General features: G+C 46.9%; 1 protein-coding gene across 2 annotated transcripts in view; it reads left to right on the top strand.

Moving 5' to 3' along the window:
* CDH26 (cadherin 26) overlaps positions 1-16,106 on the top strand; it is a 48,200-nt gene extending 32,094 nt beyond the window's left edge. The window contains exons 10-17 of one of the 2 annotated variants that reach the window (XM_061437006.1): positions 1,259-1,401; positions 2,658-2,897; positions 3,593-3,814; positions 4,588-4,718; positions 6,334-6,411; positions 9,520-9,570; positions 12,432-12,506; positions 14,210-16,106. In XM_061437006.1, coding sequence (XP_061292990.1) covers positions 1,259-1,401; positions 2,658-2,897; positions 3,593-3,814; positions 4,588-4,718; positions 6,334-6,411; positions 9,520-9,570; positions 12,432-12,506; positions 14,210-14,410 — 1,141 coding nt within the window. In that variant the 3' untranslated portion in view covers positions 14,411-16,106. Of the gene's footprint in view, positions 1-1,258; positions 1,402-2,657; positions 2,898-3,592; positions 3,815-4,587; positions 4,719-6,333; positions 6,412-9,519; positions 9,571-12,431; positions 12,507-14,206 lie in introns of both variants that reach the window. The other variant, XM_061437004.1, reaches the window with a different exon arrangement.
* Positions 16,107-26,528: the final 10,422 nt, after the last annotated feature.

Here is a 26,528-nt window from a genome sequence, read left to right as displayed (position 1 = left end):
TGGGCACTAGAGTTTGAGATTCTTCCTTAGAAGAATGCTTCTCGACTTAACCATTGAGAAGGACCAGATTTGCTTTTTAAAATTACCAGTTCACTGTGAAATAACAATTTCATAAAATATTTTAAAATAAATTACAAGAAAATGATCATGTGCTTGGGGGTCACAGTAATGCCACTGACTATAAAAATTTCCTGACGCTTGTTTCTAAGTTTTCTCTCTTATCTCCTTGGGCGCAGCTAACCTGGAGTTCTAGAACACCACAGGTCTATGCAGGCACGTGCTGAGTTAAAGAGGCCCAACTGCAGCATGAATCAAAGTCACTCGGAAGGCCTGTTAAATGCCCTTTGCTGGGTCTCACCCTTGGGGTCTCTGATTTTGAGGTCTGGGGTTGGGACTGAGATTTGCATTTGTAACAAGCTCCAAGATGATGCCAATGCTCCTAGTCCCTGCCTGGACCTCTTCTGGGGGATACCCACAGAGACCCCAAATCTGATTCAGGGCTATATTCCTGTCCCTAGAGTATGGTTGGTTCCTTTGTAAACCCTGACTTGACAAATATCAGACAGGGAGAGTTACTGAACTTTTCCAGGGCCTTTAAGTGATGAGGAAGAGAAGGCACATGAAACCCCCAGTCTTCAGATGTTTTGGGGAGCGACATCTTTTCTGTTTGCCTGTGGGTCCAGGCCTTTGCTTCTGTGGGTCTCTCAGCAGGTAGGTTGGGTTCCGATGGTTCCACTTGGTTCTGATGGCTGCCATCTGACTCTGACAGGTCTTGGGGAATTCTGGAAGGCCCGGTGTGCTCGCACATTAAAATGGTTACCAGGTGCACACAGATGAAGCAGGATGTAGACAACCTTGTTGCCTGGCTGTATTACCCACGTGTGAATCCTCTAGGCTCCAGGGGTAATGCAGTCTTGTGCTTCTGTTGCACGGCCGGGCTTGGCTTAACATGAAGCCACCAGCTCCTGCAGGCAACTGAAGACTGGCTCTTTTCCAGGATGAAAAATTTTCCCCGAGGTGGACAGAGTTATGTGCAGCTCGACAAGGACAGGACACCTGGTGTTCAGTGAATATTGATCTGACACTCTGGTTGGATCTCAGGTCTCTGGGGCCTTCATCAGAGCCAGAAACACTCCTAACAGAGGTTCTTACAATTTCCCAGATTCACAATGGGAATTGTGCCTGCTGTGCTATATTTGGACTTGTCTCTTGATGTAACTTTTTAATTTTAAAAATTACATGTGTTTTCTTCTGCAAGATACAAACTGGCTTATGATCCTGCAAACTGGGTCAGCATAGATGAGCGCTCTGGGGTGGTCATCACTGTGAAGCCGGTTGACCGCGAATCTCCTCATGTCAATGACAGCATTTACATAATCATCGCTCATGCTGTTGATGATGGTAAGCACTGACCCAGAATTGTCAGAGGGGGCTATGTTTTCTTGCTCCTAAGGGAAAATGACACAGGTGAATGTCTTTCAGCACAACTGGGAAAGATATAAACCTTTTTATCATTGTGCATCTATACTGATGATTATTTTTGATGATAATTCTTGAAATGGCAAACTAGGGGGCTATGCCATAGAAAGAGGGGTAGTGTTCATTCAGAAGAGATGATGAGCCTGATAAGGATACAGCCACCACCACAGCATCTTTTTCATCTGTTTATAAGACAACTCTCTAGCTCTTTGTCAAAGCCAATTGTATATGACAAACATGAGCAGTTTCCCTGCACTTGGGCTGCTTTATAAGCTCAGGAAAATGTGACTGTGCAGGACAAATTTGTCATCAACCATTTTTATCAGCATGTTTTAACACTTTTCTCTATACTCTCTCTCAAGGCTGTATTTCTAAACCTACCAAAGCAGAAAGCTAGAAAAATAAAATATTTCCAGTAATTTTAATGATTGTATTTAAGAAAATCTGTAAATTAGACTTGTAATAAGAGTTGTCTTATGAACCCAGATTCCCAAGCATACATGGTTGTATATCCCATTTGCATAATTAACAGTTGTATAATTAATGTTGCTTAGGGAGATATTAAATCTGTGTTCCTAATTGGCTTTAGGTGAGGGTTCCATAACTCTGTTATGGATATTTTAATGAATGGCACTGTTTTTTCAGTGGAATAGTTTAAAAAAAATTTTTTTTATTTTAAGGTCATTGTAGACTCGCATGCAGTTTTTAGAAATAAGGTAGTGGGATCCCAAGTACCTGTTGCCCAGTGTCCTCCAGGGGTGACACTTTGCAAAACTCTAGTGCAGGATTCAGACCAGGATTACAGTGTGGACCCAGTGTAGAAGCTGAGGTCTGCAGAACTACATCACACCCATCCCCGCTGCCGCCCGCGCCCCCGCCCCCGCCCCCGCCCCCACTCCTGCTTTAACAACTTCCATGGCTGATATTATCGTCTACTCGATAACTGTCCCTCATTCAGCAAATGTTTTATTAACTTATCCTACCCAGATTTTCAAAAGAGCAGGAAGATAGATCCAGCCCTTGTAATAAAGCTTATTGAAAGGGAATTGGCTTCAGTGTCTCCGCGGAGTGGTTCTTTTCTGCAGAGGCCAAGAGCACTCATTCGCAGGCGTCTGTGTTCTGGGGCAGCCTCTGGAATTAATCAGCAACCTTGCTGGGACGCCCTCCTCCCCACCCAGGTGTCCCTCCGCAGACGGGAACCGGGACCATGCTGCTCTTCCTGTCAGACGTCAACGACAACGCTCCCACACTCCGCCTGAGCTCTCAGCACCTGGAGGTCTGTCAGTCTGCGGGAGACAAGTCCCTCCTCATTGAGGCGGAGGACAGCGACCTAGAGCCCTACTCTGACCCGTTCACCTTCAAACTGGACAGCACGTGGGGAGACACAGAAGACATGTGGAGACTGGGGGAAAACAGGGGTGCGTATCACACTGGCCAGAAAGGCTGGGAAAGGACAGAAACCTGACTCACACACACTCAGGCCAAGAGGAATATGTTAGCTTATGTCACCAAGAAAGCAGCAGGTAAGCCTGTGTCCCAGCAGACCTGGGTGCCCAGAGGACTTCCTGGAGGCAATGGCTCCCGACCTTGGCTCTGTGGTCCCTTCATCTGCAGCCAGGCTCTCCTTTGGAGACATAAGCGTGGTGGCTGGGAGTCCCTGGGACTCTCTGGTGCCTGGCAAGAAGGTGTGCATCATCACAAGGCTTGAGCCACCTGCCCTGCTCAACACTGGGTAGGGGTTGGGAGGGCAGATGTACTGGATGGCTGGTTCTGAGCCCACACCTGGACCTGGCTGGGATCTGGGCTTAGCCCCTCCTGATCCACATGGGTGAAGAGTTCAGAAAGTGTGGGTGCCCTAAAGAAAAACTGGGGTGCTGTTTCCATAGCCATGAGTAGACAGTTTGCAGTGAGTCCTGAGCCTTTCTAGAGAATCATCAACCTGAGGGTGGTCTTGGGAACCACTTTACATGCAGCTTGTGTCCATGGGAGAGAGTGGTCATGGCCACCTCCAACTTCCTACAGAGCCTGGCACAAGGGAGGCATTAAGAAATAACCCCTGAGCAGCTGAACAAATGAACACATCAATGCAGCTAAGGTCCCCCTCCCTCTGCAGGTTGTTCAGTGGAACTTCTAATGCAGAGAAGCCTTCCACTTGGTGACTACTCTGTGCCGCTTCTCATCGGAGACAAACAGGGACTTTCCCAGAAGCAGACTGTCCACGTGAGGGTCTGCTCCTGTCCCGATGGATTCACCTGTGCGGAGCCCCTCGTCGCGAGAGCTGGGGTCATGAAGGGCGCCCTGGCCCCTCTCTGTGTAGCATTCATGGCTCTGGCAGGTCAGCATAGATAGGAGCTGTCCTGGGAATGCAGCTCCTCTCCCCGGGCTGTAAGCCAAGGGCATAGAGTCCTCTGGGGTGGGGGGCGCAGGTGGCCGAGGTCAGCGGGGTGCCTTTGAGAATGACCCCCAGGCTCACGGGAGGCCCAGGCTCAGATGGGAGGTTTCCACCCTGGTCAGACAGGCTGCCTGCCTGGCAAAGGGGGCTTCTGCTTAGTAGCAGACTTTACAGCAATGGAACCTAGAGATAGACGCCGTTTAAGGACAGTGGTCCACTGTCTATGGACTCCTGCTAAGCAGGAGACGCGGGTTCAATCCCTGGGTCTGGAAGATCTCCTGGAGAAGGAAATGGCAACCCGCTCCAGTGTTCTTGCCTGAGAAATCCCATGGACAGAGGAGCCTGGCGGGCTAGAGTCCATGGGGTCGCAAAAAGTCAGGAATGACTGAGCAACAGAGCAGAGGTGATTTTAATAGCTGAGGACGGCAATGTACACAAGCTCCCAGGCTTGGCAAAGGCTAACAGGGAAGCTCAATTTTCAAGCAGACAGTAGAGTATTACTGGTCACATAGTATTACTCAGTCTGACAAATAGTTAGCTCTCACCTACTGTGCCCCAGGCTGTGCTAAGCACTGAGGCTGCAAAGATTGATGAAGGCTCAGCTTGCCCCCATGAGCCCCCAGCCAAGTTATATGCCAGCAGCACAGGCTCCTGTGGGAGGGAACCTCTGATTGGCCAGAGCTCTGGCATCTCATCTCTCCCTTGTTTTGTCATAGCCGCTCTGCTCCTCCTGCTGCGATGCCGCCTTGTATCCGAAGCCAACAGGCAGGGTCCCTCTGTGCCACAGGATGAGGGGATCCAGACCCTGCTCGCGTGGAATGAGGAGAGCAGAGCCGATCCTCTCCAGGTAGTGGAGCTGGACTGTGTCTCATGAGGACCATGTGGTAGGCTCTCCATACTGCTCGCATTCACTGCCCCCTCATGTCATCATCTCGTCACACTTGTCTAGGGTGCTGGCTCTCAACTGGGGGCGATTCTAACCCCCATCCCCACCCCAGGGGACATCTGGCAATGTCTAGAGGTGTGTTGGTGGTTACAACTCAACTGGGAGTGAAGAGTTGGCCGGGATGGTGGGGGCGGATGATGCTTTCGTGTCTGGTGGATAGAACTAACTGGGGGGACACTGCAGGCCGTTCTGCTGTGCTCAGGACAGCCCCCATGACAGAGAAGTCACCCACCCAAGTGTTAGCAGTGCTGAGGCCGAGAAATTTTATTTAGGGAAAATGACATTTTTCAGGTGAGTTTCTCTAGTATTACTAACAGCAGCTACCAATTATGTCCTTGTTCAGTTCAGTTCAGTCGCTCAGTTGTGTCCGACTCTTTGCGACCCCATGAATCGCAGCACGCCAGGCCTCCCTGTCCATCACCAACTCCCGGAGTTCACCCAGACTCACGTCCATCGAGTCAGTGATGCCATCCAGCCATCTCATTCTCTGTCGTCCCCTTCTCCTCCTGTCCCCAGTCCCTCCCAGCATCAGAGCCATTGGTAAATAAGGCTGCCACTGTGTCCACACTTCCCTGTTATTCCATCTTATGTGAATACACTAGCCTACATCCACACACTGGGGACACTGCACACTCTCAAGAAGATTCCCTTCATCTAGACACCATCACTGATTCCACCCGCCTTGTCCTTTTCTGCCATCGGACACACTCCCTGATCAAGAGGGTCTGCAGGACAGCACGGGGTCCTCCCCTCTCTGTGGGGAAGCCAGTGAGCCCTTAGGAAAGAAATCCAGGCCTTCCCTGGTGGCCCAGTGGTCAAGAATCTGCCTGCCAGTGCAGGAGAGAGACACTGGTTCGATCCCTGGTCTGGGAAGATCCCACATGCTGCAGAGCAACTGAGCCCATGGGCCACAACTACTGAGCATGTGCCCTAGAGCCTGTGCTCCGCAACAAGAGAAGCCACCACAATGAGAATCCCAAGCACTGAGACCAAGAGTAGTCCCCACCTGAAGCAACTAGAGAAAACCCTTGTAGCAAAGAAGACCCAGCACAGCTGAAATAATAAATAAATAAATCTTTTTAAAAGAGAAGAAATCCAGCACTTCTCAACATCTGAGTCCCTCAGTGAATACTTGTTGAGTGAGAAATGGATAAGGCTCCCCACATCACTGCCCACTGTGGTGACCCCAAGAACCATCACTGAGGCTTAGAAGAGGGCAAGGACCAGTTTTGAGATGCTGAGGCTGATTGATACAAGGTTTTCTCTTTGGTTGCTTGATTTTTGTTGTTGCCATCACTTCACGTGAACCGCTAAACAAGAAACTTCACTTCCTGACCAGCGATTACAAAGCGTCCGCTTGCCAGGGTTGCCCTCCTGCTTCACAGCGCAGGCTGTTTTCCAGGGTCAGGATGCTGTCTGTAATGCCAGAGGGGAGACGTTACTCGCTGTCTTCTGTGTTTAATGCCGCCATCTGTAATTTCAGCCCTAGTCATATTTCTTTCCCCCGGTCCCACAGGGAAGGTCATACCTCGGGGATCACATGCCAGCTCTGTCCATCAGCGCAGCCCAGGCGGGCGCCAAGCTGGGAGCTAAGGTGAGTGTGGCTCGTTTGCTGCTTGTGTTGAAACAAGAGGGGTGACTTTGGTGACCGTTCGATGCGAGGGGGACACCATGGCTGCTCCCCCACCCACATCCTGGGATGTCCCCCTACAGGCCCACCCCTCGCCTGCTTTCACCCCAGCCACTCCTGCAAAGCCCCTGCAATTCTGCTCAACCTCACATGCCTTTGCTCCCAGCTCAAGTGTCGGATGGCTCAGGGCCACACTCCAGTCCGTCCAGCGCTAACTTCACGACTTTAAACATTATTTTCCTTTAAATGGACTTGTGTCCAAAAGAAGTGCATTTCTTTAAACAGGAAATTTTATATTTCAATTGTAAGCAGAAAACAAGTTTTACTTGTATAAAGAGCAGGTGAGTGAAACACAGACACAATAGAAATAGAACCCTGTAATTCTAGGTAGAAAATGTGGGAAGAGAGAGAGAACCAGGACAGGCTGGCACCTGACGGACACTTCCTCCTTGATGTCATTAGGAGCATGGAAGAGGAATTAGACAGGGACTGATTTTTCTCACCACGCAGTTCAATGTCATTTGAAACCCTGTTCCCAGTCTGGCTAAACTTTCCCTTCTCTAAGCGGACGAAGACTCCACTTTGGAAAAGAGCGAGTTGACCCAGGGCTGGTGTCATTTATTGTGCAGGCGCCTGGCTGGGGAGAGCAGGACCAGGTCCAGAGGGCATCTGCCCACCACTCATGTTCCCAGGGGGAGGGGGCACAGAGACTCCTGGGGAAGGCAGGCAGGGGCCTCTCTTCCTTGACTGGTCTATAAGCTTCTGGAGGCCAGAGCTCCTGGTAGGCACAGTAAAAACTCTGGTCCACTAATCGTGCCCTGGGATTTGCACTCTGCAAGTATAATCCCACAGCATCTTTACCAACCCCCTGCCAGAGGGTACCTTGCTCCCCCAACTGCAGGGGAGGACACCAAGTCTGCTCTTCTATTTTCTGGTGAGTCTCTAGGTTTCTTTTATGATGTCCTGCAAATAGTCAGTGTACCTGTTGTGGCTGGATTGATAGTCAGCCATTCACACACCTTCCCTCAGTGAGATTGTCACTTATGATTATCAGGTGACCTGCTATTTTAAAATCTGTGACAAGGCACGGACTTCCTTAGAACTGTTACTGAGGACCTGTGCCTGCTTTATTTTTTCTGAAATTTTATTTCATGATTGAAGGGCTTATATTAAAAATAGAAACCCAAAGCAAAAGTTGTCCACAATCCCATCCCAGATCTAAACAGTTTCATCTGTCTGTGTCAGCTTCTAGATCTTGTGTGCATATTCAGTTGGCAGGTGTTTATAATATCATCCATAGAATGTTAGAATCTTCAAGTCACGTTGGGTCACACATACCCACTTTATTTTATTCTTTTCCCTTGCTTCTCTTCACCTTTCCTTTTCTACTTCCATTTCCCCTCCCCCTCATCATAATGCTAATTTTTATTTGCATGTGAGTATCTGAGGAGGAAAAGGTATAGCTTCTTTGTTTTCACTTAGAGGGAAATGCGTTACCTTTGGAGTAAACTAGCATTTTCCCCTAGGATAGAAAATAAACACTACCTTCTCTGTTGAGTGTATCTGACCAAGTACACCTTGTCCTGGGAACTCCAGTGAGTTGCATGGCTTTGCTCCTGCTGCTGGGACTTCACTGGTGATGGACAGTGGGTTCCCTTCTAGAAGGTTCTGTGATTCTGGTAGAACAAACACACAGTTGTGAAAACCTCATATATCTAACTAACTATTGTGATTGTTGGCTATTACTGAGTTGTTGTTTGATACTATACTATACAAGTCGCTTCAGTCATGTCCAACTCTGTGCAACTCTATGGACAGCAGCCCACCAGGCTCTTCTGTCCACAGGATTCTCCAGGCAAGAATACTGGAGTGGGTTGCCATTTCCTTCTCCAGGCCTTGTACTTGGTTAATACTCTCCTGTCATCATCTTGAATATTTGCTAGCTCTGATCAAATATGACACCCACAAATAACTGCATTTCTCTGTATTCATGTCTGGGTACCAGAGGTCATCTACAAGATCAAGAGCAGTGGCCTTGGCCCTAACCAACTTCCAGTCCATTGACTCCACACCTCCTGCCAAACTGAGCCATGTCCTTATATACTCCATGTACACATTCTAAAACTATAGCTGTGCTTTTTAACATGACTTTTCAGACTCACACAAAGTTGTAAAAATAGTTCAGAGTTCCTGCGTACCTTCCACACAGCTTTCCCCCAGAATAATAATCTACATAGTATGTTATCAAAACCAGAAAGCTGACTTCAGTATGACACTATTGACACAGGCCTCAAATACAGACCTTATTTGGACTTCACTAGTGTAACTAGCTATTAGTTTAACAAAAAATTTACTCTTCTGACAAGAGCTAAAATGGTTTCTCAAGGGCCAAAGAGTCACTGTTTTCATGACAGAAAGCTTTTAAGAAAGAATTCAAGACCTCTATAATTCATTATTTTTCTCAGGCTACATTTGAGCCAAGATAAAAATGAGTTATACTCTTTTGCACAAACATGATTCCATGAATCCTTGAAAGGGCTTGTGCATTGATAGGTGTGTCCCTCTGACCGTGGAAGGGTCAGCTTCATAGGCATGGAACCCAGTCAGTCCCACAGGCCCCTGTGCTCAGAAGGGCCTTGTACTTGGTTAATACTCTCCTGTCACCATCTTGAAACACTTTATATCTGGCAAGGGGCTCACATTTTTTATGCTGGGTCCTTCCAATTATGTAACCAGCCTTGGGTCTTAGGGATGAATGGGCCACATTCACAGACTTTGAGGCCACTCTCTCAGCACACTGTGAGTCTGATGTGAATTTTGTAGACCCAAGATGGGCTTGAAAATCTCATATGTTCATGCTCCATCCCCACAAAGCAACTATAAAACTCACCCATGGATTTCTGCTAGGAATACCTACACTATCATCAGATACCTTTAGTGCAGAAACAGGAGGCCTCATGGTTACAAGAATTTCTAGTTATGTGTTTGCATCTTTGGGTAATTTATATGAAACCAATAAACACTTAATTTTTTTTACTTTAATTAATTTTTCATTTTTAAAAATAATTTCAGGGTCATGGTGTGTTTTTTGAACCAAGTGTGAGAAACAAATACTCTACTCCTGTAAGTATCAATGAACAAGTTACCATGAAAAGAGTTACCTTACAGTCCTGGCAGCCGTGGGAAGCCCTGAAAATGGGAAGCTGGGAAGGGGGAAGGTGGTAAAAATATATCCAACCAACATCCAAATAAGCTGAAAGCAGTGAATGTGGGAAGCAGTGAAAAAAGTGAAAGTGTTAGTCACTCAGTCTTGTCTGACTCCTTGCAGCCCTATGGACTGTAGCCCACCAGGCTTCTCTGTCCATGGGATTCTCCAGGCAAGAATACTGGAGTGGGCAGCCATTCCCTTCTCCAGGGGGTCTTCCCAACCCAGGGCCTGAACCTGGGTCTCCTGAATTGGCAGGCGGATTCTTCACGGTCTGAACCATGACTTCTAGGGAGCAGATGAGAACTAAATAAAGTACTTACCTCCAGACCTGAAGGCACCAGAGGTTCTCAGTCCCTGACAAGTTTCTTTTGCTGCTGAGAAGCTAGGAACTTGGTGAAGGCCTGAGTATTCTTTTGCTTTGATTCTTTATGGATTTATAGAAGTTTTGAACTAAGGGGAATATAGAGGCCACTAGTGCATTTCCTCCTAAACCTTTCTAACAGCAGAATCCTTCTTTACAAATGAGATCTTACAAAGAATGCCATTATAAATAAAACAGAAAAGAGCTGTTTTTTTATTAGTACTGATTTTGAAGTGCAATGACATTTACAACATACACCTGTTGCCAAAGCAACAAATAAAAATAGTGATTCAACTGGAAACAATAACAACAAAAAGGAAGCTGGATATTGTGGAGGACGTTTGCAGAGTTCTTCCTTAGCATCTAATTAATTGCCTCACATTGTTGAAATTGATTCTTAAGGTGTCAAGAAAATTTCAATTTATGACAATAAGCAGTTTCAGATATTTTTAAGGGAGTTCAGCTTATCGTATCAGGTTCTCTTTGATTAAGCAAACAAGAGACAAAAAGCTTCGTTCAAGTTTCATAAAAGCAATTATAATATTTTTGCTTTTATTCACATGTTGGGAGGGCTCAGTTAAAAAGATGTAAGCCCTTCTCCATTATATTAGAAAAATAACATTAAATATTATTATTAAAATAACTTTCACATAATTAGAATGAAATTCAAACACTCTTGCTGAAGTACCTTTGAGGAGTTGTGGGTCCTGGGAACATGCCTGAAGCCAGGGCTTCTGTGCCGAGTGGCCAGGGGAGGGAAACCGTGCTCTTGGCCTTGACAGAGTCACGTGCAGTAAATGCGGCAAAATGAAGCAAAAGCAGCAAAAAGTGGTGTGTGGTGGAACCTAAAATCTACTCAAGAAAAAATCGACCCTGAGTTTCCCTGGAGACTGGTGTTATACCTTCCACCGGGCTGGGAAGGATCACAGGGTCTGACCAGCAAGCACATTGGAGGAAGGGCCTGTGTGTCTTGTATCCTCCTCCGAGAGGCTCACGGGAGCTGGAGGGCAGTGACTGAGGACACAGCATCACCAGGCAGCAGGTCTCCAGGGTTGTTGGTAGGGGTTATCCCTGCTATCTCTTTGGCTAAGAGCGTTTAGTTCAATTCGCAATGGTGGGATGGGATGGGTTTATGTGTATAGACAGATACGGGTACAGACAGGTGTGTGTGTATATATATATCTTCATGGACATGTAAAATTATCCTAAACTTCACAGTGTTTTATACACATCTTCTGGAGTATACGAAGTACCCCTAAATTCAGGGGTGATCAGAAGTCATTGCAGCTGTAAAAGTCACCAATGTGTTTCTGAAAGTGAAAGTGAAGTCACTCAGTTGTGTCCCATTCTTTGGGACCCCATGGACTGTAGCCTACTAGGCTCCTCCATCCATGGGATTCTCCAGGCAAGAATATTGGAGTGGGTTGCCATTTCCTTCTCCAGGGAATCTTCCCAACCCAGGGATCGAATCTGGGTCTCCGGCATTGCAGGCAGACACTTTACCCTCTGAGCCACCAGGGAATGCTCTCATGTCACTCTCCAATTTAAATCCACCTGACAGCTGGCCGTTGTCCTGGCATGGTCTGCAGCCCTGAGATCTGGGATCATCTGGTCCCTCCTGCGCTGTCCTCCGCTTGCAGGTCTGGGCTGCCTCCAGCCTCCTGGCCTCTGCTGGCCTTCCCTCCTCGTGGGCCCTCCTCTTCCTGAGAGGCCCCGGGTGCAGGTGGCCTCTCTTGCACCTTGCACGCTCATCACTATGTTCCTCTCACCCTGGGTGGAGGCCCCGCACCTGTGTGAGCCTGAGTGAGGGGCTGCTTGGCCTCACATGCACGGGTCTGACTACATGATGCAGGTGAGGCTCTCTGGGGTCCCGGGTGGCCCCCACATGGAGCCTCCTAAGCCCACCTCCTCATGGCTCTACCCCACGCCTCAGCCAGAACCTGAGACCCAGGTCCATGAGAGAGAGAAGGCAGCAAGGCACCCTGTGTGCACGAGGTGCGGCTGACCTACCAAGGCAGGAGGAGGGGGATTAGAACCTGAGATGAGCTGTGCGTAGTGGGGACAGGTGGTGGGATGAGCTTCCCCATGTGGGGCAGTCAGCCTCTTGCTGATTCATGTTTGTGGACCAGACCCAAACTCTGCTGGCCAGGCTCCCTCGGCTTCCTTCTTCCCTGGAAGCCAAAGCGTGGAGGGCCCACCAGTCCATCAGTCAAAACCGGCAGGACTGCCCTCTCTCCCTGCACACACGGAGGTGACATCTGGTTAAATTGCCCTTGGCCTGTTGTCCCCTCCAGGAGAGCTGAGACAGTCCTCCACCTGCTGGTGGCCCCCGTGTGCCCGCCAGCGGAGGCCATCAACTGAGGGGAGCTGTGAGCTGACTCCGACAGGATTAGGACTCTTTTCTTCGCTTTTCAGGTTTGCCTCAATACCGTGGTGCCCAGAGGACCCCTGGAAATGAGAGCAGGAGTGATGGCAAAGGTGCTGAGTCAGGTAGGAGGCCCCCAACTCTACAGATGCTGCATTAGAGGGTCTGGGTGCTCATCAGAGCCTCCTGGGGACCTGTTTTGTGAGACGTGCCTGGGGGCCCCTTCCTCGGGTTGTTAGAGTGGATGAAGATGGGTCACGGGAAGTGAGAACCCTTATAGTCTAGTCCCTGGTTATCATCACGTGTCTTACCCACATTCACATCTGTGTATCTGCCCTCTCCACCCCACACAGCTTGCCCTGTGGATGGAGCGGGTGGGGACCAGTTCACCATCTGACTGGGCCGAGGAAGGCTGCTTCCTGCTGAGGCCCATCCTCCTGTCCCCCAGGCAGGCAGGGAGCATTCATTAGTGCAAACTTGGAGCTGAGCTGGGTGGTGTGAGAGGAGGGAAAAACAGCAGATTAGAAGGCCCAGTGCTTTCCCTTGTGAGCCTTCTAACTTAGTTGGGGTTTATGATGAATTATTGATCTCACAAGGCTTCTAAACTGCTGAATCAGGGCTGGAAACTTCTGCTGTCACAGGCCTCGGGAGCTTTGAGCACAGACCCCCTGCAGATCCTGGTTTGCTGTGTGCTCACCAGGCCCATCCTTAGTTATCTATTTGGCTGCACTGAGGGGACATGATGGAACTGATGACACCCCAGTCACAGCCCCTGGATTCACCTTTCAGCTGGCTTCCCCCCCGCCACCCATGCCCCAAGGCATAGGGCCACACGGTGGCCACAGTTCCTGCAGGTGTGTGATGTAAGGATGAAGGTTCCCAGGTACTGTGGTCAGCAGGTCTGGGGACCAGTAGATGCAGGGCCAGGAGACGATATTCCCACTAAATGGAGAGCCTGGAAGAGCCCCCGCAAGCGGAGCAAGGTGGACACAGCTGGCTGAGAGCCTGGGGACATGGTGGGGGATGGGTCTGACTCTGAACATCTTCAGGCCCTAGATGAGTTCACTTTCACACGAATGTTGGAGCCAGTGATGGCTTAGAAGAGTCTTGTAAATCCATCCCCACCTTGGTCTATGAAACAGGCTCTATGAAACATTAGAGACCTTCTAGGGTATTTGGCAGAGAAGGCAATGGCACCCCACTCCAGTACTTTTGCCTGGAAAATCCCATGGATGGAGGAGCTCGGTAGGCTGCAGTCCATGGGGTTGCTAGAGTCGGACACAGCTGAGTGACTTCACTTTCACTTTTCACTTTCATGCATTGGAGAAGAAAATGGCAACCCACTCCAGTGTTCTTGTCTGGAGAGTCCCAGGGACGGGGGAGCCTGGTGGCCTGCCGTCTATGGGGTCGCACAGAGTTGGACACGACTGAAGCGACTTAGCAGCAGCAGCAGCAGTAGGGTATTTGGAGGTCAACAGGGAAAAGCCCTTTAACCTCACCCATCCGTCCATCCCACAAACATGTATTGGGGATGGTCATTCAAGGTGACAGCAGGCTTAGGGCCAGGAGGGGAGGTCTCAGGCCTGGGTGAGGGATGAGTCTACCCTGTAAGAGGGTAGAAGGGGTGGGCGGTTTTCTTCCATGTCCCCGTCATCCTACCCAGGTCAGGGCCACCGTCACTGTGTGTTCCCTCCCTGAGATCAGGAGGAGTGTGACGGGGACCCTCCCTTCAGTTTGCTGCCGTATCTGAGTCTGTAGAAACGCCTGTGATGGGACAAGGCTCACAGGCCATGGCACTCACCTCCTCTCCTCGGTTCCCCTCCAGCAGCTCTGTGGCACCCGTGACCCCGAGGGTGATCCTGGCTACCCACCTCATGTCTACGCAGAGGAGGGCGAGTGTGAGCAAGCAGACAGCCTCAGCTCTCTCACCTTCTCTGAACATGACCTACCACCCGACGTGCTGGACTCTTTGGGGCCAAAGGCTGCTCCACTAGAAGAAATATATTCTCAGTCAGCCTTTCGTTCCTAAAAAATGCATATTTTGGTGAATTGGAATAATTCACAAGGGGAAATCACTATTCTAGAATGCCTTTTTCCTTTTGTTTTTTAAAAATTACCTTCTAGTTTTTTTTTTTTGATTTCTTCTAAGTCCTTGTTAAACCTTTCTTGCATCTTCTCAATCCTTGTCTCCAGAGTTTCATCTACTAAAAAAAAAAAAAATATTACCTTCTAGTTCTAACAGAATGAGGGTAAACTGAGTCTGGATTAAATGATTCGACATTCTGGGACCTCTTGAACCAAAACAAAACAGCAGGTCATACTTTTTAAAAAATTTGTCAGGCATATTTTCTAGAGAAATTTGAATTTAATTGTGTAATTCCTTGCTTCCATGAGCAGCCCAACTCCGAGAATAAATGAAATATAATCCACAGATTACCCCAATTATTTGAGAACAACAGATAATGCTGGGGAAAACAACAGGTAAAACTGGGAAAAGATTTTTAAGTGCTTACTTAAATTTCTTTATTATGGTTCTGCTTCAGTTTAAGTGAAAAACAATAGGGTAATATTTTGTAGAATATTTGCGATTAGTATTTTTAGTGATTTTTAAAAATATATTAGTCCCATTGCACTTTTTGAGTAGATAAATAGATAAAATTTATTACCATAAGAGAAATAATTAAAACTTAAAACTTTATGAGTGGTAAATATTTTAAAAAACGGACATAATTTAACTTGCATATACTATGTAAATATATTAAAATAACTTAGGAGCCTTTGAGTGACTCAATTCTGATTAAATTCTATTTTTATACAACATCACAAACTTTAATTGATTTTTACATGTCCACTTATCACTAGTGTAAACTGTGGGGGAGGTGATAGTGTCCTTTATCTAAAAAAAAAAAAATGTAAATAGTAGGACATGTGTCTTGTATAGACTGTTTTCTTGGCTGTGTAATATATAAGAAACTGGTTAAGCAAAATTTTGAAAGATACCAGGGCACTTTAATGTATATATTAGATATCTAAAAGCCTATGGCAAATTCTAAAAAACATTATATAATTAATGAGCATACTCTTTTGTGCACATCCTCCTGAATTCGAGTCCAACTCTTTGTGATCCTATGAACTGTAACCCACCAGGCTCCTCTGTCCATGGGATTTCCCAGGCAAGAATACTGGCATGGGTTTCCATGACTTCTTCCAGGGGATCTTCCTGAGCCAGAGATCAAACCTGTGTCTCTTACATCTCCAGCACTGGCTGGCAAGTTCTTTAACACTAGTGCCACCTGGGAAGCCCCAAGTTTTAGCTGATGCAGAGTTAAAACTTTTCTTTCTAAAGAAGCTGTGGAAATACTGAAAGAGATCACAAGAATTAGTACATAGTCATTTCATGTGTCACCTAGTGCGTTGGGTAACTGAAAAAGAAGAAAACCATCTCCAAAGGATTGGAAAGTCTAAAACTGGCTCACAGTTGTGTAGAATAGCTGTGCTAATTCTGGAATGATTCTGAGGAGAGCCTACAATGTTTTCTGGGGAATTCAGGATTCCCATCTTAGTCCTATCTTAGAACGGTATACTTCTTGAGTCTGAATGGTTGGTGAGGGTCAGTAGGAAGTCATTGGACACTCCTGGATCTGAGGCAAGGGACAGAAAACTATGGCCATGGGGAACATCTGGCCCACCATCTGTTTTTGTAAATAAAGCTTTATTGGTACACAGCTGTGCTCATATGTTGTTTAAGGGCCATCCATGACCACTTTGTGCTTCCATAGCAGTGCTGAGTAATCATGATGAAGATATATGGCTCACAAAGCCTAACACATTTACTTCCTGGCCTTTTAAAGAAAACAAGAACACTGATCCCCTTGTCTAAGGCATTCTTTTTAGGAACTCCGCATCTTATCTAATATTTAAATATATCCATAAAAACTTAAAAGTGAAAGTGTTAGTTGCTCAGTCGCATCCAACTCTTTGCAATCCCATGGACTGTAATCTGCCAGGCTCCTCTGTCCATAGAATTCTCCAGGCAAGAATATTGGAGTGGGCGACCCTTTCCTTCTCCAGGGGATCTTCCCAACCCAGGGATTGAACCGGGTCTCTTGCATTGCAGGAAGATTCTTTACCTCCTGAGCCATCAGTGAAGCCCAAATATATCTATACTCTGTGTTAAAGTCAAATACATTGCCGTACAACTCTGATAGGTTTTCGATAAGTTTGCTTTTGGCTGTAGGTAACTTGATTCCTTTACTAATGGTTATGAAATCTTGGCAGTTGTGCCTATTAGTGCATTCTTACATTATGAGGCTCTCTCCCACTAATTGTTCTCAAAAGTAGTAAAATACTCATGAAAAATTCAAGAACGTGGAATGGAACAATTAGCAAGAACAAAATGTTATATTTTGTAGATATTTAATTAGACATTTATTAATTTTGATTTTGCTGTTTTCTTTGTGTATTCTGAAGCCTGTATATATGTTTTTGTAGGTCTTGAGCCTTTGGGGTATATTGTCCAGTGGAGACACTGGCCCTGTTGGCATGTTTATGAAGCCCACCTGGTATAATGCTTTGACTTTCCCCTTTAGATTCCAGTCTATGTTGTATATTATCACCTGCCCCAACTGACGTCTGCAGGGAGCATTCTTGAATATTGGCTGGTTCTCCCCATAGGTTGATTCCCAGGTCTATCTCCATGCTTTAAAAGGTTTCCATTAGAAACAGCCTCACCAGGAAGTTTTGGGAAAAAAAATGTTAGCCTCCAGTGGAATTTATGTACACTCGTGAATGAAACCAAGTCTTACTAATGGCAATGAAGAAGGCAATAAAACAGAAATAGTAAATATTTTCCTAGAAAATGTGATTTTTTTTAAGAACATTAGCCTCCAAATTACTTAGCAATCCAAAGATAGCTGCCATCTCATAAGTTAAATATTTATTTTGCATTTCATCAATTTTGGGTTTCCATTTCCATTTACAGTCTCATTGGCTTTATGGAGTTTTTCATCAAGGGAGTTTGTTTTTCTTACTTTTCTAATTTACTAAGCACAGAAGCTATCTTGGTTGTTAAAAGTTTCCCAGCTGAAACACTAACCCAGGAAACCTTATCTTATGTCCTTGTTGAGTAGGCATAGCAACAGTCCCCTGAAAGATGGCATGTGGGCAGAAGACGGCAGACCTCGTGTGGTTGTTGTCTCCTCTGAAATGTGTGTGTTAGAGGCCAAATAAATCTGCCTCTGCCGTCAGGAGAAGAAGGAGGAGGAGAAAGAATGTTGGAGCTATAAAGACAGAAAAGACTGGTCCTTTCACTTTCCCAGCGTGAGGTCACTGGTACTGGAATGTGACAAGAATATGCAGCTGCAGCATAATTGCTTCAGTATCTGTTACCTCTCCTTCCTCAATAAAAGACCCAGAATGTGTGGCCATCCAGAATGGGAAGGACATTTCCCATCCTCCCTTGCAGCCAGTGTGGGCATGTGACTACATTCCAGTCAATGGAGGGCAACTTCCAGGAAGTGTCCTGGAAGGACGGAGCTGTAGACTCATCTCTTCCCTCTCTTCTCTTTCTACTGGTTGGAATGAGGAGATGATGACTGGCACAGGGGCAGCCGCTCTGGACATCGTCATTAGCTGATGCATGATGCCTGGACAGGATAGAAGGGGTGGAGGTCTCTAACACCAGGGAGCCCTGCTGGACCCATCCCAGGACCCCATCTCCTCAAACGAAGGAGAATTAAATACATTTTGTTCAAGCCACTGCTGTTTTGGATTTTCTGTCACTCAAGGCCACATGTACTTTTAAGTGTTATAAAATATAGGAGCAAGATAAGCAAGCTGTAAATAGAAGAACTCAAACTTGGGACATGGGCTTGTAGATGCATCTGGGGGCAGGGATTCAGGCAGTGGGTCTGGAGGACAGGTGGCCCATATCAAGCAGAAACAAAGCATTTACTAACAACTCTCATCTGTTGTTTTTTGGAAAGCAGCCCTTGGTCTTCCCTGGTGGCTTAGACGGTAAAGAATCTGCCTGCAATGCAGGAGAGGGGCTTAATCCTTGGGTCAGGAAGATCCTTTGGAGAAGGGAACAGCAATTCACTCTAATATTCTTGCCTGGAGAATTCGATGGACAGAGGAGCCTGGCGGGCTACAGTCCATGGGGTTACAAAAAGTCAGATATGACTGAGTGACTGACACTTTCACTTTCCTTGTTCTGAAAAAGGATTGAGGAAGAAAGTTGTGGGAGAAATTCATACTGTAGAAATGCATTAGAGTAAAGTCCCACAGGAGAGATGGACATGGGCGACTGCTGGCCAGAGCTGGAGTGGCATGAAATGTAGGCAGCTGTGCTAATGGAGACGGTCTTGCCTGTAGCCTGCAATCTAAGTTGACTGAGAGCTGGGTAATTTGGAGCCTTGCTGGGCTGAAAAAGCAACTGCTGTGTCTCTCAAATGACATCAGTCATTGGAATGGTTTTGTGCAAAGCAGTACACTTAGTGGAAAATAAAACAAGTGCCCCATCCCACCAATCTGTGAGCCTGGGGGCAAGAGTCTCTCTAAGGATTTTGCCTTCCTACCCAGGGCTGTCATTTTGGGTGACTTGAGGTGGGTGGTGCCATGTACCAAGGGACAGAAGGTGTCAGCCGAGAGAGAAAGCGAGCTTGGAGGCCAATGAGGAAGGTCAGACGCTCCAGGGTTATAAACTACGTCTCAACAAAGAGAGCCCACTGGAAACAAATAGATCAGAAATCTTTATGTTTTTGAAAAAGAGCTTTGCCTAAGAAACCACAGCCTGGTCTGAAAAAGCCTGTGATTGTTCAACTCTAGAGCAATCCCTGAAAACAAGGAGCAAACTGTGGAAACCATGCAGGTCCCAGGAGGGGCATCCCCTGGGGTGTCCATCCCAGCCCAGTGCAGGGGAGGCAGCAGCTGGAGTGCAGGTGGGGCCAGGCATGGCGATGCTGCCGAGGGGTTGCCGCTGTTCCCACATCCCTGGGTTTGCTCCTGCAGGTGGGTCACTGGTGACGCTGTTCAGTATTTTGCTTTTTTCCAAACGGCCGCATCCTCCTGTTCGTACTCATCGACCTCATGTTCGGTGTGCTGAGACCAGGAACTTATGATCTAGTTTGTAGGTTGTGAAATCATGAAGAACCTCATCCATATCTGTTGGAGAGGATGCTGCTTTGCCTGGGATCCTGGATTGGGAGCCAAGTGCAGAAACTGGCTGGGGCCTTGTAGCCGGTTCCCTTGGGGGATGCAGGGGAGGGCGTTCTCTGTGTGAGCACAGATAGGTGGGTGCCCAAGGGTGGGTGGCAGCAGAACTACTGTCCCCTATCCTCACTGTCCCTTCTGTCCCTCTTTCCCAAGTCTGAGCGAGGGCAATGGCTTCCCTAAGTGACAATGACATTTCCCAGCCCTCCTTGAACTTGATGTGACCAGGTGACCATGTTCTGGCCAATGGACCTCACACCACAGCAGCACATCTCAGTCGATGCTGAGATGGAGGAGAGCAGGGAGTGTCTTTCCAGCCCTCTCCCCTCCTTGCTGGTGGGAACGTGGCCATGAAGGAAGGCTACTGGGGACCTTGGGAATGGAGACTTCCCAGTGGGGAACGATGTGTTAGAAGAAGCCTCACCCCTCACCTCGGAGACCACGAGGGCCTGAATCACCTCACTTTCATGAGCGAAAAGTACATTTGTCTCTGTTTACTGGGGGTTTGTGATCTGTCATTCACAGCCAAACTGAGTACTGATTAATGCAGGTTATATGACCTACAAAGCAAACCAATAAATAGAAGAAACATTGACATAGCAAAATATGTGTGTCATACTTCAGAGCAATTACCTTGTTTAGTTTTCTTCATTGAACAGGTTTTTTTTCCATTTTGTTCAAATATTTGTACAGGGCAGGTTTCATTCATCGTGTTGCATGACTTACTATAGTTCTAAAACTCTCCAAAATGGCTATTGCTCCCCTGTGACAAGATTATTTTAAATATTCTTTTTTTTCTGGCCACATAGTACTTTTTGAGCTTGGGATTTGACTTTTGGAAAGAGCCAGAAGTCATTCAGGGCCTCGCTGGGTAAGCAGGTGAGGAATTAGCCTGAGTGACAGTTCTGTGGGCTGAAAGTGGGGTGAAGGGGGCTGGGGTTCAGAACCTGGGAAATGTTTGGCATCATTGTGCAGCTGGCCCAGGTGAGTGGAGAGTGCTCGTTTGACATCTGTATTCCCCATATGTCTATTTAAAAACAATCAATTCTATAGTCATTGCCTTGTGAGATTCCCTGGAGAAGGGAATGACCACCCGCTTCAGTATTCTTGCCTGGAGGATCCCATGAACAGAGGAGCCTGGCGGGCTGCGTCCATGGGGTCGCAAAGAGTTGGACATGACGGGGGGACTAACATTATCACTTTTTCACTTTTACTTTGTGATGTTCACAACCAGGCTCCTAGGTTTCTGTGGCTAGGTAAGTGGATGCACATACCTGGGGAGGTGGTGTTACCAGGACACTTGTTTTAAGAAAAAGGTAATTTCCTGAGGATGCTATGTCTGCCAATCAGGAAAATCCACATAGAAATCTGAACCCGTGAAGGAGCCTTCACCAGGGAAAGATCACTGGGCAGTTCCCGGGTTTTAGGAACAATACTGTCCACTGCTCATGGTTTCCAGATGCTGCAGTTTCCATTAATTGATCATTTATAAAACTAACTGAGGGGAAAAAAAAGAGTGATTTTGTTGTTATTCTTATTCCCATCATCCTAATGAACCACCTCCGAAAGTTGAAATTCACTCTGTATTTTGCTGTCTCCGTGGGGAGAAGCCCAGCTTAATGAAGTTGGAGTCAGCGGCCACAGAGAGCTCTAGGGGGCTGTACTTTAAAGGCATGTTCCACAGGCCAGGGGTCCCAATCATGGCAATTTTGTTTCAGGGGCCCTGGGGGATGTCTGGAGACAGTTTAGTTGTTACAACTCAGGGAAGGGTGCTCCTGGAATGGGCGGAGGCTAGGGATCCTGCTAAACTACCCACAGGGCACAGGATGATGCCCATAACAGAGAATGAGCCAGTCAAGAAGGCCAATAGTGCCAAGGGTGGAAAACCCTGCCATAGACCCATGCGGACCCACTCTGAGATGCCATTCAGATGGCAGGAAGCTAATGACCTCTCTTTTAAAAGAACATCCCCCCTCAGATGAGCTGAGACACATAAGCTGTGCAGTCAATTGTGTATCTCAGGGGGTCCCTCTGGGCCAGGGCTGCCTCCCTCCCACCACTTACCCTGGTTGACACTGCCCTGTCATCAAAATGCTCTTAAGCCACTTCCTGCAGGGACTGAAAACAGAATAAAGATAATTAGACAGGAGCTGCTTGCCCCTGACCAAACAAACCTGGAGTAGACAGAATTCACATGTGAAATGCTTTCAACCCAGCAAAACGAGCTCATTGTGCCAGGTACCATGTTAAACAGAAAGTTGATGTGGAATCTGTAGCGTTTACGGGGACCAGAGCCAGGCACAGCCCACAGAGGACATGTGGTCTGAAAAGGGGTCCAGCTCTGCCTCTCCCTTGCTGCAATCTTCCCCAATCTGTGCATCAGTGTCTATTTTTAAGACTGAGGTTCCATTCTGATGGATGGTTTTCCCACCTCAGCTCCCCAGAGTCTCAGCATTTTCAAGGACATCAATGTGACCCAGAATCAACTATGGCAGGGGAACTTTGGTATGTTGGTATTGTAGGAATCTGTCTGTAGGACTATCTTTCCAACACATCTCTTCACTCTTCTGGGAAAGCACATATGGGAATTCCTTTGGGCAGTCCTCTTTCTTCATCCCCTGATCACATGGGCTCTAGAGGTAGATTGTGAATGACCTAAGCTAGTTAGGATCACAATCATAATTGGCTCAGAGATGAGCATATCAGCCAATCTGAGGCAATGAGGGTCAGGCCCAGGAGTTCTTTCTACTCAAGTCTTTGGGTAGGGAACCCAAGTGGGTGTAAGTGCAGGGGCAGTGGCAGCCATTTTGCAACCATGAGGGGAAGCTGTGGTGCTTCGAGGGCCAAGGGCACCATATTAGGCAGCATGGAGGGGAGCTGACAAGAGAGAAGGACAGAGGCTGACCCCTAATAATGGCTAACTCCATTTCTCTGGTCCTGCACCAACTTGTGATGCCACAACCTCCTGGACAATTATCTGTACCAATTAGCTTACTTCTGTGCTTGATTTTGGTTTTTAGAAACAAGCCTAAGTAAGAAAACTCCCTTTAATGAAATGACTTGCTTCAGAAGTTTTAACTGGGAGTCAAACTTTCCCAGAGACCCCTGGGACCCCCATGAGCTGCTCCCCCTGCTTTGAATGGCTTAAGGGGGCCACATGGATGAGACAGGCCACAGCTGGACAGGGGCTGCAGCAGAACAGTTATGAGAAAATGATGAAACCAAGACTAGCAGAACCTGGAAGATGGAAACACTGGGCTTTGACCCAAATGCCCAATAAGTTCTTCCTTGCCATCAAGGTCTGAGTCTATGAGTTTGTGCATGTAATGGATTTCTCCTCCTTCAGAAGATTCAGTTATGGATTCAGCCATCTGAGATTTAATACTTGGGGGTTAATTGAATTTAATTAATTATTTGTAAAAACTTCCTTAGGTTCTTTAGATGAAAGGAGGGTGATATTCTTGAAATTCTGTTTGTAATTTCCACAGAAGTTGGTATTCTTCTCTTGTATTTTTTGCCCAGCTTTGCAGGATATGCAAGTTTCTTTGGAAGACAGGTTGAGGGAGAGCAGGAACGGGACAAGGTGAGCAGCTACAGGACTCCTGCCCCTACTCTGGGCTTCTCTAGGTGTTTATTAGAGGCCACGTGGCCAGCACTGTCTGCCGGGGTCCAGCCCCGGCTGATCCAGGGTGTTCGAAGCAGGGATGGCGTTGGCGAGGATCAGGATACAATAGCTTCAGTTAGATATTAATTAGAGATGTAAAGAGTAATAGAATGAGGATAGCTCAGTAGGAAAATTCAGTGGAGAAAAGAGGCTGAGTAGCTTGGTTTACACGGGAGACCAATAAAACTTCAAGACAAGAAGTTTGCACCACTTATGTAGGCCGCAGGCGTCCTTCCATTCTCCCGAAGGAGAGGAGACACTGAGGCCTCCCTGGTCGGATCTTAGAAGCCCAGGCATAATTAGTAAGCATGGCGGGTTCCGTGCTCCAGATGGAGACTCAGCCAGAGTGAGAGAGAGAGAGACATGGGGAGACCAGTCTTTCGAGGAACTGATCCCAATTCTTTATTTTCCAGAGTCTGTTTTTATACACTGAGATGTTATACAAAAGTCACGTGGGGACAGCAGTCCTGACTTTTATTAAAGTCAGGTGCTTCATACAAATGTATACAGAGGTCTTAGGGGTGTTACATCATCTTCTGGCCAGGGGGGCCTGCTGACAATTTATGACCCTCTCCTTGTGACAGTGGTCAGTCAACCAGGACACTTTTTTCTCCAAGGGTGATTATTCTTAAAACAGACGCCACCCAAATAAAGTTACATTCCTATAGGGTGAGGGTGTAGTGGGTGTTAGTTAAGGAAAGAATTTACTTAGCCTAAGATCTAACATGATTAATATCAAAGGTTAATACTTATTTCTTCTATATATTCATTAATGTGTGTAAGGGCAGGAGATGTGGAGACTTAGCAACAAACATTGGCTCAACAAATGAAAAACCCTTCACCAATACAATTTCTAATCAGCCCATTATACTTATACTAATAGTTTTATAACTTTTCTAAGGAACCTGTTTTTAGAAGGTTTAAAGCATCTTGTGCCTCTCACGGTTGGGAGGCTGTGAGCAATCACATGTGGCCGGACAAGCCTGTCAGGCAGGCTAGAGAACCTTCAGAGGAGTTTGTAAGTTGAAACACTCCTGTCATGCCCAGGAATTATTATTAACTGGAGCTCTAAGTTAACTCCTTCTCCGAAAGAGGTGGTGGGAGACAGCCCCCCATAAAGTCAGAGGTGTAGGGGAGAGCACAAAGTAGTAAAGTAGGCAGGCTCTGGTTATGGGGGTAGATGCTTGAGAATTTCCAGGGGGACTCCTGAGGCTCGATCCCGCCTTTGCGTATGTCGAGCCTCCTTCCTCATGACCTTTGTCATGGGCAGAGTGCCTCACGCCGGCCCCCAACAACTGTCTTTGTGTTTTCACTTTCTGGATCTGCCTTTTTGAAGCTTTTATCTCCTACTTTGGAAGCTTATTAACTTAATCCATCACATGACTTGTAAATCAAGACCCAACAGGCAGCTGTTTGCTTCTCTTAGCTTTTAATAACTTCGGTGACATTGACTGTAAGACTTGACACATTCTATAGGTCAGTTTTTAAACATGGAGCAAACACTGAGTTGTTCCTCAGAAGCCAAACAGGCTAAGAATAATTTTAAAATAATGCAGTAACTCTAATTATTAAAATGCCACCATAAAGGCCTGAGCTTTGCAATGAAAGGGAGAAGTTGGAATGAGAAATTAACCCTGAAGTTAATCTCTGTGTGCAGCCAGGGAAGTTAAAGCAAGCAGCTTGAACAGATAAATCCACAAGTTCCCTTAACGTAACAATGCTTTATTTCTCATTTTGACAAAGGCCAGTGATGGTACAATTTGGACTTCCAAGTTTGCTGCAGTGGGGGAAAGATGAAGAAACACAGTGGCTCTTTAATCCTTTTGGCTAGAAGTGGTCCCTTGGCCACAAGCGATTTTCACTGAGAGATGGAGAGGAACACACAGATATTAAAAGCATGTTACCTCTCTACCACCATGAGATGGATTTCTATTCCTGTGTCTGTTAGTCAGGAACTAAACTTGAGACTCTGATTGAGATGGTAGAATTATGGAGAACTCGAATGTAACCCTAACAAAAGAATCATGTTTCCAGCCCTGGTGTCCCACAGGGGATGAAAACACTGTATATATATTAACAGAAGACATATTGTAGGTGTTTAGAACATCTGCTGTGGTTTGGGAGAAAGCCAGGGCTTGACATCAAGTCTATCATTTACCTCCTGCCTGATTAAGTTTATTCAATAGTCTGAGCCCTTGTTGCTTGGTCTGTAAAGTGAGGAAAACAACAGTCCTTCTCTTACAGGTTTTCAAGAAATCGTTGATATCACCATCATTGGCATCACCATCTTCATCATCACCATCACCTCCACGATCACCATCACCTCCACCACCACCGTCACCTTCACCATCACCGTCACCTCCACCATCACTGTCACCTCCACCATCACCGTCACCGTCACCTCCACCATCACTATCACCATCACCTCCACCACCACCATCACCATCACCATCACCATCTCCACCACCACCATCGCCTCCACCACCACCATCACCTCCACCACCACCATCGCCTCCACCACCACCATCACCTCCACCACCACCATCACCGTCTCCACCATCACTATCTCCACCATCACCGTCACCTCCATCGACACCATCACCTCCACCGTCACCATCACCTCCACCGTCACCATCACCTCCACTGTCACCATCACCTCCACCATCACCTCCATCTTCACCATCACCATTTCCACCATCACCATCACCTCCACCATCACCATCACCTCCATCATCCCCATCACCTCCACCGTCACCATCACCTCCATCTTCACCATCACCACCATCACCATCACCTCCATCATCACCATCATCTCCACCATCACTATCACCTCCACCACCACCATCATCATAAATAACATTAACAAACTTGTATTTTTAGGGTCCTGAACAGATTAGTTATTATTTGGGCACCACATTCCCATAGAATGGTCTCCAAATACTGATATCTACCGCCTATGACCATAGCTCCATAGAGAACTCCACTGCCACTTTAAGCAGTGGTACACCAGGTATGATGGTGATGGGAAAATGTGAGTGGACCTGGGGACTTTGCATCTGTGGAACTATCTCCAGGCTGTCAGTGGTCATTGAGTTGCTGAGCACTGTCCCTATGAAGAAACAGCCTAGTTCTGAAGCAAGACAACACACTGAGAGCTTGCACAAATACAGGTTCTAGATCTGACTTAGGAAGTCTGGCTACAGGTCTGGGAACCTGTCAAATGGTGATAATGGTGATGCCAATGATTTCTCAAAAACCTGTAGGAGCTCTTAAA

This window comes from Bos javanicus, chromosome 13, assembly GCF_032452875.1.
Source record: "Bos javanicus breed banteng chromosome 13, ARS-OSU_banteng_1.0, whole genome shotgun sequence".
Lineage (NCBI taxonomy): Eukaryota > Metazoa > Chordata > Mammalia > Artiodactyla > Bovidae > Bos > Bos javanicus.
This window is presented reverse-complemented; position numbering and strand designations above follow the sequence as displayed.